This window comes from Lontra canadensis, unplaced genomic scaffold (genome assembly GCF_010015895.1).
Source record: "Lontra canadensis isolate GAN:19392208 unplaced genomic scaffold, GSC_riverotter_1.0 scaffold20, whole genome shotgun sequence".
Lineage (NCBI taxonomy): Eukaryota > Metazoa > Chordata > Mammalia > Carnivora > Mustelidae > Lontra > Lontra canadensis.
In genome coordinates this window covers 3,116,095-3,128,447 of record NW_022631014.1, presented here as the reverse complement: position 1 = coordinate 3,128,447, position 12,353 = coordinate 3,116,095, and the positions used below count along the sequence as shown (strand labels likewise).

The 12,353-nt window shown below is 43.1% G+C and overlaps 2 protein-coding genes across 9 annotated transcripts in view; both read right to left on the bottom strand.

Moving 5' to 3' along the window:
* Positions 1-12,353, bottom strand: part of KAT2B (lysine acetyltransferase 2B) — a 101,915-nt gene that overhangs the window by 55,785 nt on the left and 33,777 nt on the right. The gene's annotated exons all lie outside the window — the stretch shown is intronic.
* On the bottom strand, positions 2,606-3,200 carry LOC116869652 (ubiquitin-conjugating enzyme E2 N-like). The gene has a single exon (XM_032860947.1). The coding sequence runs from the start codon at positions 3,145-3,147 to the stop codon at positions 2,689-2,691; it is 459 nt and encodes a 152-aa protein (XP_032716838.1). The 5' UTR covers positions 3,148-3,200; the 3' UTR covers positions 2,606-2,688.

Here is a 12,353-nt window from a genome sequence, read left to right as displayed (position 1 = left end):
GAGGGGGGGGGGGGGGGGGGGGGGGGGGGGGGGGGAGGCAGGCTCCCTGCTGAGCAGAGAGCCTGATGCGGGGCTCGATCCCAGCACTCTGGGATCGTGACCTGAGCTGAAGGCAGAGTCTTTAACCCACTGAGCCACCCAGGTTCCCCCCACCCCCGCCAATAAACTTCTTATATTCAAATCCTTGTCTTGGAATCTGCTTCTGAGGGAGTACAAACTAAAATACCCGATCAAGGGTGCCTGGGTGGCTCAGGGGGTTAAGCCTCTGCCTTCGGCTCAGGTCATGATCCCAGAGTGTGGGATCAAGCCCCGCCCCGCACTGGGCTCTCTGCTCAGCAGGGAGCCTGCTTCCCTCCCTCTCTCTGCCTGCCTCTCTGCCTACTTGCGTGCTCTCTCTGTGTGTCAAATAAATAAATAAGAAATTTTAAAAATAATAAAAAAATAAAATACCCAATCAAAACCATTTTCAGAGTCAAGAGGATTAAGGATACTTAATTAGGATACTTAATTAGGATACTAAGAGGTTGGGACTTGTAAATGTCCACAAGGAAGCCAGGTTAAAGAACTCAGAATCAGGGGGGTAGAAGCCACCCCCTTTTCATTCCCTTCTTTGTGCAGAAAAATGGAAAGGCAGAGTGATGGGCCCAAGGTCATAGGATATTGGTGATGGGCATCATGTACACATAACTATATGCATTTTATTTAAAGATTTTATTTCTTTTTTTGTGAAAGGGAGAGAGAGTGCACAAGTAGGCAGCGCAGCAGACAGAGGGTGAGGGAGAAGCAGGCTCTCCACGGAGTAGGGAGCCCAACGTGGGGCTCGATTCCAGAACTTTGGGATCATGAACTGAGCGGAAGGCAGACACTTAACCAACTAAGCCACCAAGAGGCCCCTCTACATGCATTTTTAAAAGATAAGAGGAAAGAAAGGAGATTTGGTGATCTGTCTGCCTTAGATATTGTAGAATAAATCTAGTACATACATCTAAATGTGAAAACACCAACACTGTATTGTTATATTACCAAACAGAAATAGAGTAACTGACTAAAATGTCTCTCAGAACCTAAGTAACATATCATGGGAAAACTACAAATATATATATGTGTGTGCATGTGAAAAAATAAAATGCAAATCTATTCCTTTCTACTTGGCTATCCAATATGTGACTTCAACATTTTCTAAAAGAGGCCCCAAATTAGACTTCCTTCTAGGTAGAGTGTTTGGACGGGTCATCCTTTTTTTTTTTTTTTTTTAAAGTCTGCAAAATTTTCCTTGAGGTCAGTCTGAAGCCTTTGGGACATGAGCCTCATTCTGGAGACAATTAAGTCAAATTTTTATGTCAGTTATTTACAGAAATAATTTTACTGAAGACTATTTTTGCCTTGTAATGTTTAATTGCTTTTCAGTGATAAGCCATGAAAGCAATCAGCTCACAATATAACATCAATTCAGCGTGCCTGCGTGGCTCAGTCAGTTAAGTTTAAGAGTCTGCCTTTGGCTCAGATCCTAATCCCAGAGTCCCGCATTCTGTTCCCTGCTCAGCAGGGAACCAGCTTCTCTCTCTCCCACTCCCCCTGCATGTGTTCCCTCTCTTACTGTGCCTCTGTCAAATAAATAAATAAAATCTTTTAAAAATATATATAACATCAATTCCTTCAGATTCACCCCAGTATGAAACAGTCTAACTAAGGTGCTAACGTGAGTTTAACTCATGGAAGTACAAGCCATGATTTATTTATTTTTTAAACATTTTATTTATTTATTTGATAGACACACACTGAGAGAGGGAACACAAGCTGGGGGAGTGGGAGAGGGAGAAGCAGGCTTCCTGCTATCAGGGAGCCCACCGGGCTCAATCCCAGGACCCTGGGATCATGACCCGAGCCAAAGGCAGACACCCAATGACTGAGCCACCCAGGTGCCCCCATGATTTATTTTTTAAACCAGTAGCTCATTTTCTTTAAGTCACAAAACACTTAACCCAAATGAATTCTTTTTTTTTTTTTAGAATAACAAAAAATATTTTACTAAAACATAAGATTTACATTAGTTTCCAGACAAGCCATACAAAATGGTCACAAGCTTTTTCTTGAAGGAAGGATTCTACACTTGACAGCAAAGTCACAATGTTATTAGTGAAGGCTGTGATGTTTGTTTAATGTTCCCATTTTGGTTCAAACAATCAAGCTTGTCCATCTACAGTGTCTAAATAAAGTTAGACTTGGCTAGAGAGCATATTCTAAAGAACTGGTTAGCTGCTTTTAACCAATGCAATTAGATCACCATAAAAAGGGGGAAAGGAGCCCATAAAATTAAAATAAAACTACCTCTCCCCCTCAAAAAAGTAATAAAGAAAAACACCCACACCCCTGCAGCTAACCCTGACAACTACCTTCATTCACAGTGCTTAACCATGATGGGGGAAATGAATAAAAGCAGAGAAAGGCCGCTGCTTTTATACGTTTCACAACAATCCAGATGGTACTTCTAGCCTCTACTCATGCTTTACAACAGTGAATCAGGACAAGACATAGATTTGCTAATGTGCATTTCATCACCAAAGGACTGAAGATGTCTGGGTTTTATTCTGTAATGTTCCTAAGACTGTGTCCATTAAATGCAAACAAAAAAGGAAGAAGTCTTGGCAGAACAGGATAAGTGATGCACACTTGATGATCAGATCGATTTTAAATATTATTCATGGCATATAGCCTAGTCCATGCTCTAGCTGTTTCTATGGCTTGGGCCTCGTTGGTCTTCCACTGCTCTGCTACATCGTTTGCTAACGGATCATCCGGATTGGGAGCACTTAACAAAGCCTGGATCGACAGCAGAACTGTGCAGATCTGCAGTGCTGGGGACCACTTATCTTTCAAAATATCTAAACATATTCTTCCCAACTTGTCTACATTAGGATGATAAATTTTGTTCATGAAATGTACTTTAGGGGCTGCCATCGGGTATTCTTCTGGTAGGAATAGTTCAAGCTTAAAAGTCCCTCCCTCAAAGGGGGAATCCTGAGGGCCAGCAATGACCACATGAAAATAACGGGCGTTGCTCTCATCTGGTTCTGCTTTAATGCCAGGAACTGGTTCTGCCAGCAAACGCTGGGTTTCCTTGATAATCCTGCGGGGCAGCTCGGCCATCTTGTCAGATCCCGAGTTCGGCCTCTGGTCTCAACTCTGGCTCCGCTCGCCTCACGCACCAACCCAAATGAATTCTTAATCAGAACTAGAAAGAGCTATTCTGGTTAAAACAAAGGTGGAAATGCCTATTTTTCAGAAGGAGAAGTTGGGGGGGGGCATCCCCTCCTCTTGTGGTGGGGGGGCTCCACAGTTTGGAAAGCATTGTGTGTAAACATCTTCCAGCATATTCTGAAGAGCAGACTAGATAAACATTAAAATGCCTAAGAAGTGAGACCTGAGGAAGTTCATTTCCTTCTGATTCTCTGTATAATGAAGTCTGTGATCTCTCCTCAAAGCTCTGTGTATAAGCCAAAGCACAAAGAACTAAGGAGCTGGAGACTGGGGGCAAACAGAACAGCAAGTTTCCCAGAAGGAGGGAGGGAAAGGCGGAACTGGACACACGGGGCTAACCTCTGCAGCACAAGAGTGTAGGTATCTCTTCCTCTGAGAATAAAATAAAGGGGCGTCTGAGGTACAAGGGGATATACTGAGGCAGAAGGATACTACTGTATGAAAAGGGTTAAGCTTCCTTGTATAAACGATGGGATGGGGGAAGACAGATGAAAGTAGAGGGGTGGTTCATCCCCTTGAGAAGGGGGAGAGAACAAAACAAAAAACAAACAACAGGCCAGTAGGTTTGGACAAGTTGCTAGGAAAGAGAAGCTTCCCTGGAACGAGAAAGCTAGACAAGGACAGTCAGGTCTGCACTGTATAAATACTTCACCGTATGGACCTGCTGTGTGCTCACACTCTCCACCTACGGGCCCCTTCTGACCAAGACCTCTTTTCCAGTCTCTGTATCTAGCTGTCAGCTCTCTCCTCTCATCACATCCACACCACCAACTACCTTACAACCTCCCCAGTTCAGCATCAGTGTGCCACCATCAAGGCAAACTTCACCCTCGGGTCAAAATCCTAACGGGCCTCCTCAAGACGGCAATTCCCTCTTGCCAGCCCTGCTTGTGAGAGGCAGCCTGTCATCCATTCCTTTGTTGTCCTTTACCTCCTGCGTTGCGTATTCCCAGTCACCAGATTCCAGGAAGCTTCCTCACTGTCTCCCAGAGTCACCATTCTTCCCTATTCCTACCTTGCTGGTCACTGGGATCTCAAGCCCAGAGTACCGAAACCCCCAGACTGTGTTCTCTGAGCCCAGGGTACTCTTCCTAGAACACCATTTTCTACAAATGAGCCCACTTCTACCAAATCCAAACACGGAGTCTCCCGACCTGCTGACCAGAAACAGACAGGACTTCCTCAGGAGCCCATAATCACCCCTAACCCATGCAAATACCCGGGAGCACCTCACTCTAACTACCAAGCTAAACTAGCTATTGTACCGGTAACTCATTTTTAACTAAAAAGGGTCACTCCTCACGGAAAGAAACCCTTCTTTTAATCTTTTCTAAAGAAGCCTTTTTGATGCTAATACGTTACCTTCAATTATCTAAAACTTATTTTCCTAAAGAACGGGCCTCTCTGGTGTAGTTGGAGTGACTAAAAACTAAAAAATAAAAACTCAAAATCTGTCACCTATAATCCACAAATCTACAGCAGTTCATCTGCCGCAGAACTCGTAACGCGAAATTACTGCTATTTAAAGCTCCTGTAGGGGCACCTGGCCAGCTTGGGCGGTGGGGCGTGCAACTCCACATCTCACGGTTGTGAGTTTGAGCCCCAGGCTGGGTGTGGAGATGCCTTAAAAAATAACACCTTTTAGGGGCACCTGGGTGGCTCAGTGGGTTAAGCCTCTGCCTTTGGCTCAGGTCATGATCCTGGAGTCCTGGGATCAAGTCCCAGCTTTGGGCTCTCTGCTCAGCAGGGAGCCTGCTTCCCCTTCTTCCTCTGCCTGCCTCTCTGCTTACTTGTGATCTCTCTCTCTCTCTCTCTCTCTCCCTGTGTCAAATAAATAAGTAAAATCTTTCAAAAAACAAAACCAACCTTTTAAATAAATAAATAAATAAATAAATAAAGCAAGCAAGCAAGCAAGTGCTTGGATCTACTGCTTGGTTTACCTTCCACCACCAGAGAAGTTCCCGTCAATGCGCACTCTACCAACCCTGTGAGAGAAAGCGCCTTCCCCCACTCCTGCCTACAGTGAAGAATCGTTCTCAGTAATTGAATCAATCTTGAAAATTAATGAGTCCCCGCTCTTCTGATTCGCATTCACTGGAATGCCCTTGGAGGGGGTTGTTTTTCAGGTTCCTGGCCATCTGTATTTGTTCTTTTGGGCACTACTTTCAGATCCCCTGCCTGTGTTTTAGGCTGTTAGTCTTTTTCTTATTGCCTTGAAAGAGCTTTAAGTCTGTCCTATTCATTGTAAATGCTCCCAGATTTTGTTGGGCTTTTGGGTAGGCTGTAAAGGAATTCTAAATTTTTCATAAAGTCGAATCTATGCTTGGCATTTCTTTAAGGTCTTGCTTGCAAAGGTCCTCCCTTCCTGAACAGAAAAGGACAAAAGTGTATTTTCTCCTAGCTCTCTAACAAGCTTGTTTTTAAAACTTAAAACATTCCTCCACCAAAATGTCTAGGTCACAAAAGACCAAAAACAAAACAAAACAAAACAAAGCAAAACAGAAAAAAAGCTGAGGAACGGCTCCAGATTAAAGGAAACTAAAAGGACCTGTTGTGATACCGCAACTTATAAAGAAATACATATTTGGTTTTTGTTCATGGCACAGTGCTTTTTTTTTTTTTTTTTTTTTCCCCCTGGCACTGGGTTTCTAAAACCCTCAGAATTTCGGAAGTAATGAGAGCAATAACGTGAAAGAAGAGTCTTTTGTTATTCATAACAAGTCCCTTGCAATCACACCTGAGTTTCTGTTAATGACCTTTTAAAGTCCCTGAAGGATGGGGGCTGTTTGCCAGGGAAACCAAAGAAGTCACTAAGGGTTGGAATTTTCAGCCCCACCTTTCCTACCTATGGTGGGGATAGGAGGTGGTCTGGAGGCCAAATTAATCGCTAATAGTCAAAGATGCAATCAATCATCACTACATAATGTGGTCTCCATCAAACCCTAACAGAAAGAGTCTGGAGAACTTCCAAAGGGTGTTTGCAGAAAGGTGCTGGGAGAGTGGTGTGCTTAGAACTTCATGCTCCTTTCCCCCTGCCTTGCTCTGGGCATCTCTTTATGATAAACCAGTAATCAAATAAGAAAACCTTCTTCCTTAGTTCTGTGAGCTGCTCTAGAAAATTATCCAACCCCAGGAAGGGGTCGTCGGAATCTCCCAGTTTACATCCAGTTGGTCAGAAGCACAGGTAAAACTGGGACATGCAACTGGCATCGGAAGTGAAGGAAGGAGAGGGATTGAGCCTTTAACCTGTGGGGTCTGCACTAACTATAGGCAGTGTAGAAGTGAGTTAGAATTTGCAAGATACCCTCCAGCTGTCCACTGGAGAGCTGGAGAATTGCTCGTGTGTAAAACCCCACACATTTGGCACCAGAAGTATTCTGGAAAGGTTTTGAGTATGAGTAGACAAACTGTTTTCCTTCACATGATAACTAACTACACATTTATTCTAGACTGATGCTTACCTGTGAAGGAAAATACGCTACAAAGAACATTTTTGGGCCAACGGATAAAAGAATACAAACAGTACATTAAAGTATGACATAAATGCTAAAATTTACTTAAGCTGGTAACTGAACTAAGGTTAGGTAAAAGAATATCTTTGATTTTAGGAAATACACAATGTATGTAGGGGGAAAAGGCTATGATGTATATGCAACATAAGTTCATACGATCCAGGAAAAATATATATATAGATCTACACACACACATATTTAAAAGAAAAAAAAAAAAAAGCAAATACCAACAGGTATAAAAGCTACCAACAGGTAAATGTGAGCAAAATGGGGTTTTGCTTTGGAGATGTCCTTTGTTACTTTTCTCATGATTTTTCTCTAAGTTTGTTTTTTTTTTAAATCTTCCATTCACCTGGCACTGAATAATCAAATAGAAAGGACCCTGCTTTCATTTCAAATAGTCTTCTGAGAATATGGTACAAAGCATGGATAGCATTACCCCAAACTGGCCAACCCCTGACTTGTGGGAAAAGCTCACTCTTTCTCGTCACCCATGGCTTCGCCCAGTGTCCCCCGTGTGTAGAGAGCCAAGGGAAGCAGGGGGAAGGTGGGAGCCAGAAGACTGTGGGAGGTTCTGCTCTCTTTCTCTCGCTCCAGGAGGATGTACCTTGGCACCTCTCAGCGCTGTGCCAGACTTGCAAAGGCGCAGGGTGCCCCAGGGAGACCTGCCAAACGCCTGCAGCCAAGGATCACGGTGCAGCTGTTGCCTTGCTGGGAACAGGAAGCACACTGTCACCATATGCTGGGACCCTCTCTCGGCTCTGGCCCTGTGGATCACTGGCCTGCACTTCTCTTGAGGCCTGCCAGTCCTCACATGCCCTGCACTGTGAACAGGCAGCAGCTGGGCAGGCCGCTACCATGTCTCCACTCCTCTGGACTGGAAAGAAAGCAAACAGCACGGCATCCGCAGCCCTTGTAAGCTGTTCAAACACATTTTGTGCTCATGGGAATTTGAGGTCAAAGCTAAAAGAGGTAAAACAAATTCCTTCAATGAAACCTTCTGAATTGACTGACGTGCCAAAGTTTATCACTTAAAAGTGGTTTCCTCTTTTGAAATCTCAGATCTGGATGGAGAAAAAGAGAAGTTAAAGATTAAGAGCCCTTTAGATGAGTTCAGTCCAGCAGAAACAGGATACAAGCCACAAATATACATATAAATATTCTAGCAGCCACTTTTAGAAAGGTAAAATAGGTGAAATTTTATTAATACATTTTATTTAACTTCACACCAGATTTTTCATTTTAACATGAACTCAATGTACAAAATTATCACTAGTGTACATTCTTTTGTCGTTTTACAAAACCAGCGTGCATTTTACACTTGCGGTGCGTAGCAATTCACGCCACAGTTCAAGAGCTCAGCGGCCACAGGAGACTAGCAGCTACTGTTACGCACAGCGCAGGCACGGACTATAAACTGTGAGAGCTCCCCTGCAAATAACTGCAACCGGTATCTTTTTAGTACTCCTGAATTCAGTGAGTGTTTCTCAATGAAGGAATAAGCCAAATTATGCCCAAGGAACAGACCAGATTAGGAAGTAGAGAAAAAGTCAGTCCTTAATCTTAGTATCCTACAGAAAGCCTACAATAAATTATTATAAATTATATATAATTACAGATTATATAATCATTTATTATATATCTTATATATATAATTATAAATAATTATAGTGATGCAAGGAACAAACACTGCAATGCAACCCCAAGAAAACCTTTATTCTCTCTACCAGGCTCTAGACACGTCAAACCTTGGAGGTGAGAAGCCTTCCCCTGGAGAATGAAGGAAATGCTGGGCAGGTGGTGTGAGCCTCCAGGTCTACAGCAGAGGTGGGAGAAAGGGCAAAGAACATGCCAAGAACAAGGAGCAGCCTGGTGGCCAAAATGCAGCAGAGATGGCAGGGGGAAAGGCCAGACAGTAGAGGCCAGAACAATCCTGCAGGCTCAGCCAAAGCCGGACGTCATCCGGAAGAGAGTGGGAGGCTCAGAGGGGCTAAACGGGAGAATGTTTAGATCAGACTGGATCACTACTTTCTTGGGAAGCCAGGTGCACAAGGATAGAACTGGGGACTCCAGGTGCTGCTGCATATACAACCAAAGAACACAGAGAAGAGACCTGAATTCAGGCAGGGCTGGAAGGAGGCATACAGAGAGAAAGTCAACAGGCCTTCGTGACCCAAGGAAGGTAGGAAAAAGTAACTTACATCAAGTGAGGAGAACAAATATTACCAGATTTACCCGCTTAACTCCTGCTGTCCCAGACTCACAGCTCCTGGCCACTTTAAACCCCATGTGTAAAAGATGGAATTAGTGAAAACAGGGACAGCCAGCTGGCTCAGCTGATTGAGCATGCAACTTTTGATCCTGGGGTTGTAGGTTCAAACCCCATGTTGGGTGTAGAGATTACTTAAAAATAAAATCTTAAAAAAAAAAAAAAAATCTTTAAAAAAAAAAACAAAACAAAAACAGAGGACACCCAGCCAAGAGAAATATGATGACTTGACTCGGATGGCAGTGCCAGGCCCCCTATTTATATCACTTGGCATCTGCACGGTACAAATATAAGTGGGAACTAGGAGTGATTAAGTGGTAGAGGTCTATGCAAATGGGTAAGACTAAAGAAAATGATTTACTTATGATTTAAATGTTTGAAACAGTCCATGAGAAAAACACTCATAGTCCCTTCATACCTACTCCTAGTCAAGAAAGTAAGCTCTAGTGTAATTGGTCCATGGTAGTCTTTACTTTGCTTAGAAAGTTTCTACTGTAAATAAGCAGGTAAGCAGACATAACCACAGGGCAGGGGTTGGGGGGGAGGCACCTGTCAATGTCTACCATTGCAATGTTTAAATATAAGTGTCTACATGACCCATGTTTATGCGTCTATGTTTATCAGAAAGTGATGGCACTGGAAAAAAAAAAAAAAAATACTGGGGTGCCTGGGTGGCTCAGTAGGTTAAGCCTCTGCCTTCGGCTCAGGTCATGATCTCAGTCAGGGTCAGGGGATCAAGTCCCGTGTTGGGCTCTCTGCTCAGCGGGGAGCCTGTTTGCCCCCTCTCTCTCCCTGACTCTCTGCCTACTTATGATCTCTCTGTCAAAAAAAAAGAAAATCTTAAAAAACAAACAAACAAACAAAAAACCCCTCCTATATACAACTGCAAAGAACTATCACTAGTCAAATTTAATAATCAGTACGACCTGGCATAGTTCAGAACAATGGACTCCAAAATGACAACAAAAATTCCAATCGTGATTTGATCACCATGACGGTTCCTCCTTCCAGATCACAGAACCAGACTGTTATTTAAATAAGTAGTTCCCGAATAAGGAATTGTTATTAATACTAAAATAAGGAGAAATGTTTGGGCCACTGAAGTGCTGTGTTAGGACCCTTTGTTGAATTTCTGTAAACTGAACCTGACTGTATCAATCCCAAATAAGAAACAATTTCAGAGAGGGGACCTGAAAGCTCTAGGCCAGCGCTAACCAAAAAAAATTAATGTGAGCCATATGTGTCATTTTAAGTCATCCATTAGCAACACTGAAAAAAGAAACAGGTGAAATTAATTTTAATAATATATTTCAGGGGGCGCCTGGGTGCTCAGTGGATTAAAGCCTCTGCCTTCCTGCTCAGGTCATGATCTTAGGGTCCTGGGATCAAGCCCCGCATCGGGCTCTCCGCTCAGCCGGGAGCCTGCTTCCCTTCCTCTCTCTCTCTACCTGCCTCTCTGCCTACTTGTGATCTCTGTCAAATAAAATATATATATATTTTTTTCATTAACTCAATATACGTAAAATATCATTTCAACATATAATAATATTAAGGAGATAGCTCCCTTTTTTCATACTGAGCTTTCAGAATCTGGCAGGTATTTTATACTTAAAGCTCAACTTAATTTGGAGTAGCTATATTTCAAGTGCTCATTAGCTCATGTAGCGAGTGGCTATAACACTGGACAGCATGGATCTAGACTAACCATTTCACTCTGTAGATGAAGACACCAAACTGCAAAGAAGTTAAGAGACTGGTAAACCGCTGAGCCCAGTCTAGATTTCTTGCTTCCTAATTCCTAATTTATAAAACATTAAACTGAATGTTTTATACCCAGAAGACACAGAGGAGTATCCAATGATGGCAGACCAAGGACACCTGGGATGGAAGTTAACCTTCAGGAGACCACATGAAACCAGAGCTCACTGTCAAGAGAAAATGTATGGCTGAAATGGGTACCCAACAGCAAAGCTACAGAACAGACATGGTCTCAGTCGAGAAGCTTGAAGGTTATGTGTTGGTAAGGACAGGAATGTTCTAGGTTGACCCATGTGCATGATCACTGGAGACTGAATTCACCATACCCAGCAGAGTGACTGGAAATCAGGACAGTGTATGCAAATTTAAATGCATCCCAGGATGCAGACCTATGTGAAGCCTAACAGAATTCCCTATACCCTAATCTCTACTTTGCTGGTAATATTTAAGAAGTAATCTGCACAAACAGGACAATATGTATGAAACCTGATTTAAATACTCTGGGCAAAAAAAAAAAAAAGCGAGGGGAGGGAAACAGGCAAATTTTTATTTAAAGTTAGTTAATTAGTTAATTTATTTGTTTGTTTGAGAGACAGAGGGCTCAAGCAAGCAAGCAAGCAAGGGGGAGGGGAGGGAGAGAGAGAGAAAGAATCTGAAGCAGACTCTTTTGGCACAGAGAGCTGAGCACAGAGCCTGAGTCAGTGCTTGATCCTGGGACCCTGAGATCATGACCTGAGCCAAAATCAAGAGTCAGATTCTTAACCCACTGACCCACCCAGGAGCTCTGGATGTTGGCAAATTTTAATTATTAAAGCTGTGCGATGAGTACAAGGCACCTATTAAACTATTCTTTCTAACTTTACATATGTGGGAGCTTTTCCATAATAAAAGTTTTTTTTTAAAGTGGAGGGCTGTGCTTGAGAGGAAGCATAACCTCCGAAAAAGGTTTTCTACAGCCCCGATAATAAGACCAATACATAAACTATGGCATTCTGCCAATAATTTCAAGAGCTTGAAAATGCACAGACATTTCAATTTTAAGAAAGCAGACTGAAAAGGGATGGGGGGGGAGGAGAGGGAGAAAAATATTTTTAAAACACCTATAAACCTCAATACCCTGAGAAAAAGCACTGTCAGCAACTGAACATGATCCCACCAGAGCTGCTCCTATTAGTACATATTAAAATATGTCATATTTTCCAAACTGATAAATGAGATTGTACTCAAGATGCTGTTCTTTTTTTTTTAAGATTTTATTTATTTATTTGACAGACAGAGAGCACAAGTAGGCAGAGAGGCAGGCAGAGAGAGAGAGGAGGAAGCAGGCTCCCTGCTGAGCAGAGAGCCCAATGCAGGGCTGGATCTCAGGAGCCTGGGATCATGACCTGAGCGGAAGGCAGAGGCTTAACCCACTGAGCCACCCAGACGTCCCCATGATGCTGTTCTTAAGTCAGCTTGCCTGCGTGGGAATGACCACCTTCCACGCAGTTCCCTAAGGGTGCAATGAGGGTTGGGCACGTGACAGATGCTACACCAATCAGATCCCATCCTCTAGG

Bases quoted from the DNA above. Each gene is read 5' to 3' on its own strand.
- LOC116869652 (XM_032860947.1), bottom strand. From the start codon at position 3,147: ATGGCCGAGCTGCCCCGCAGGATTATCAAGGAAACCCAGCGTTTGCTG.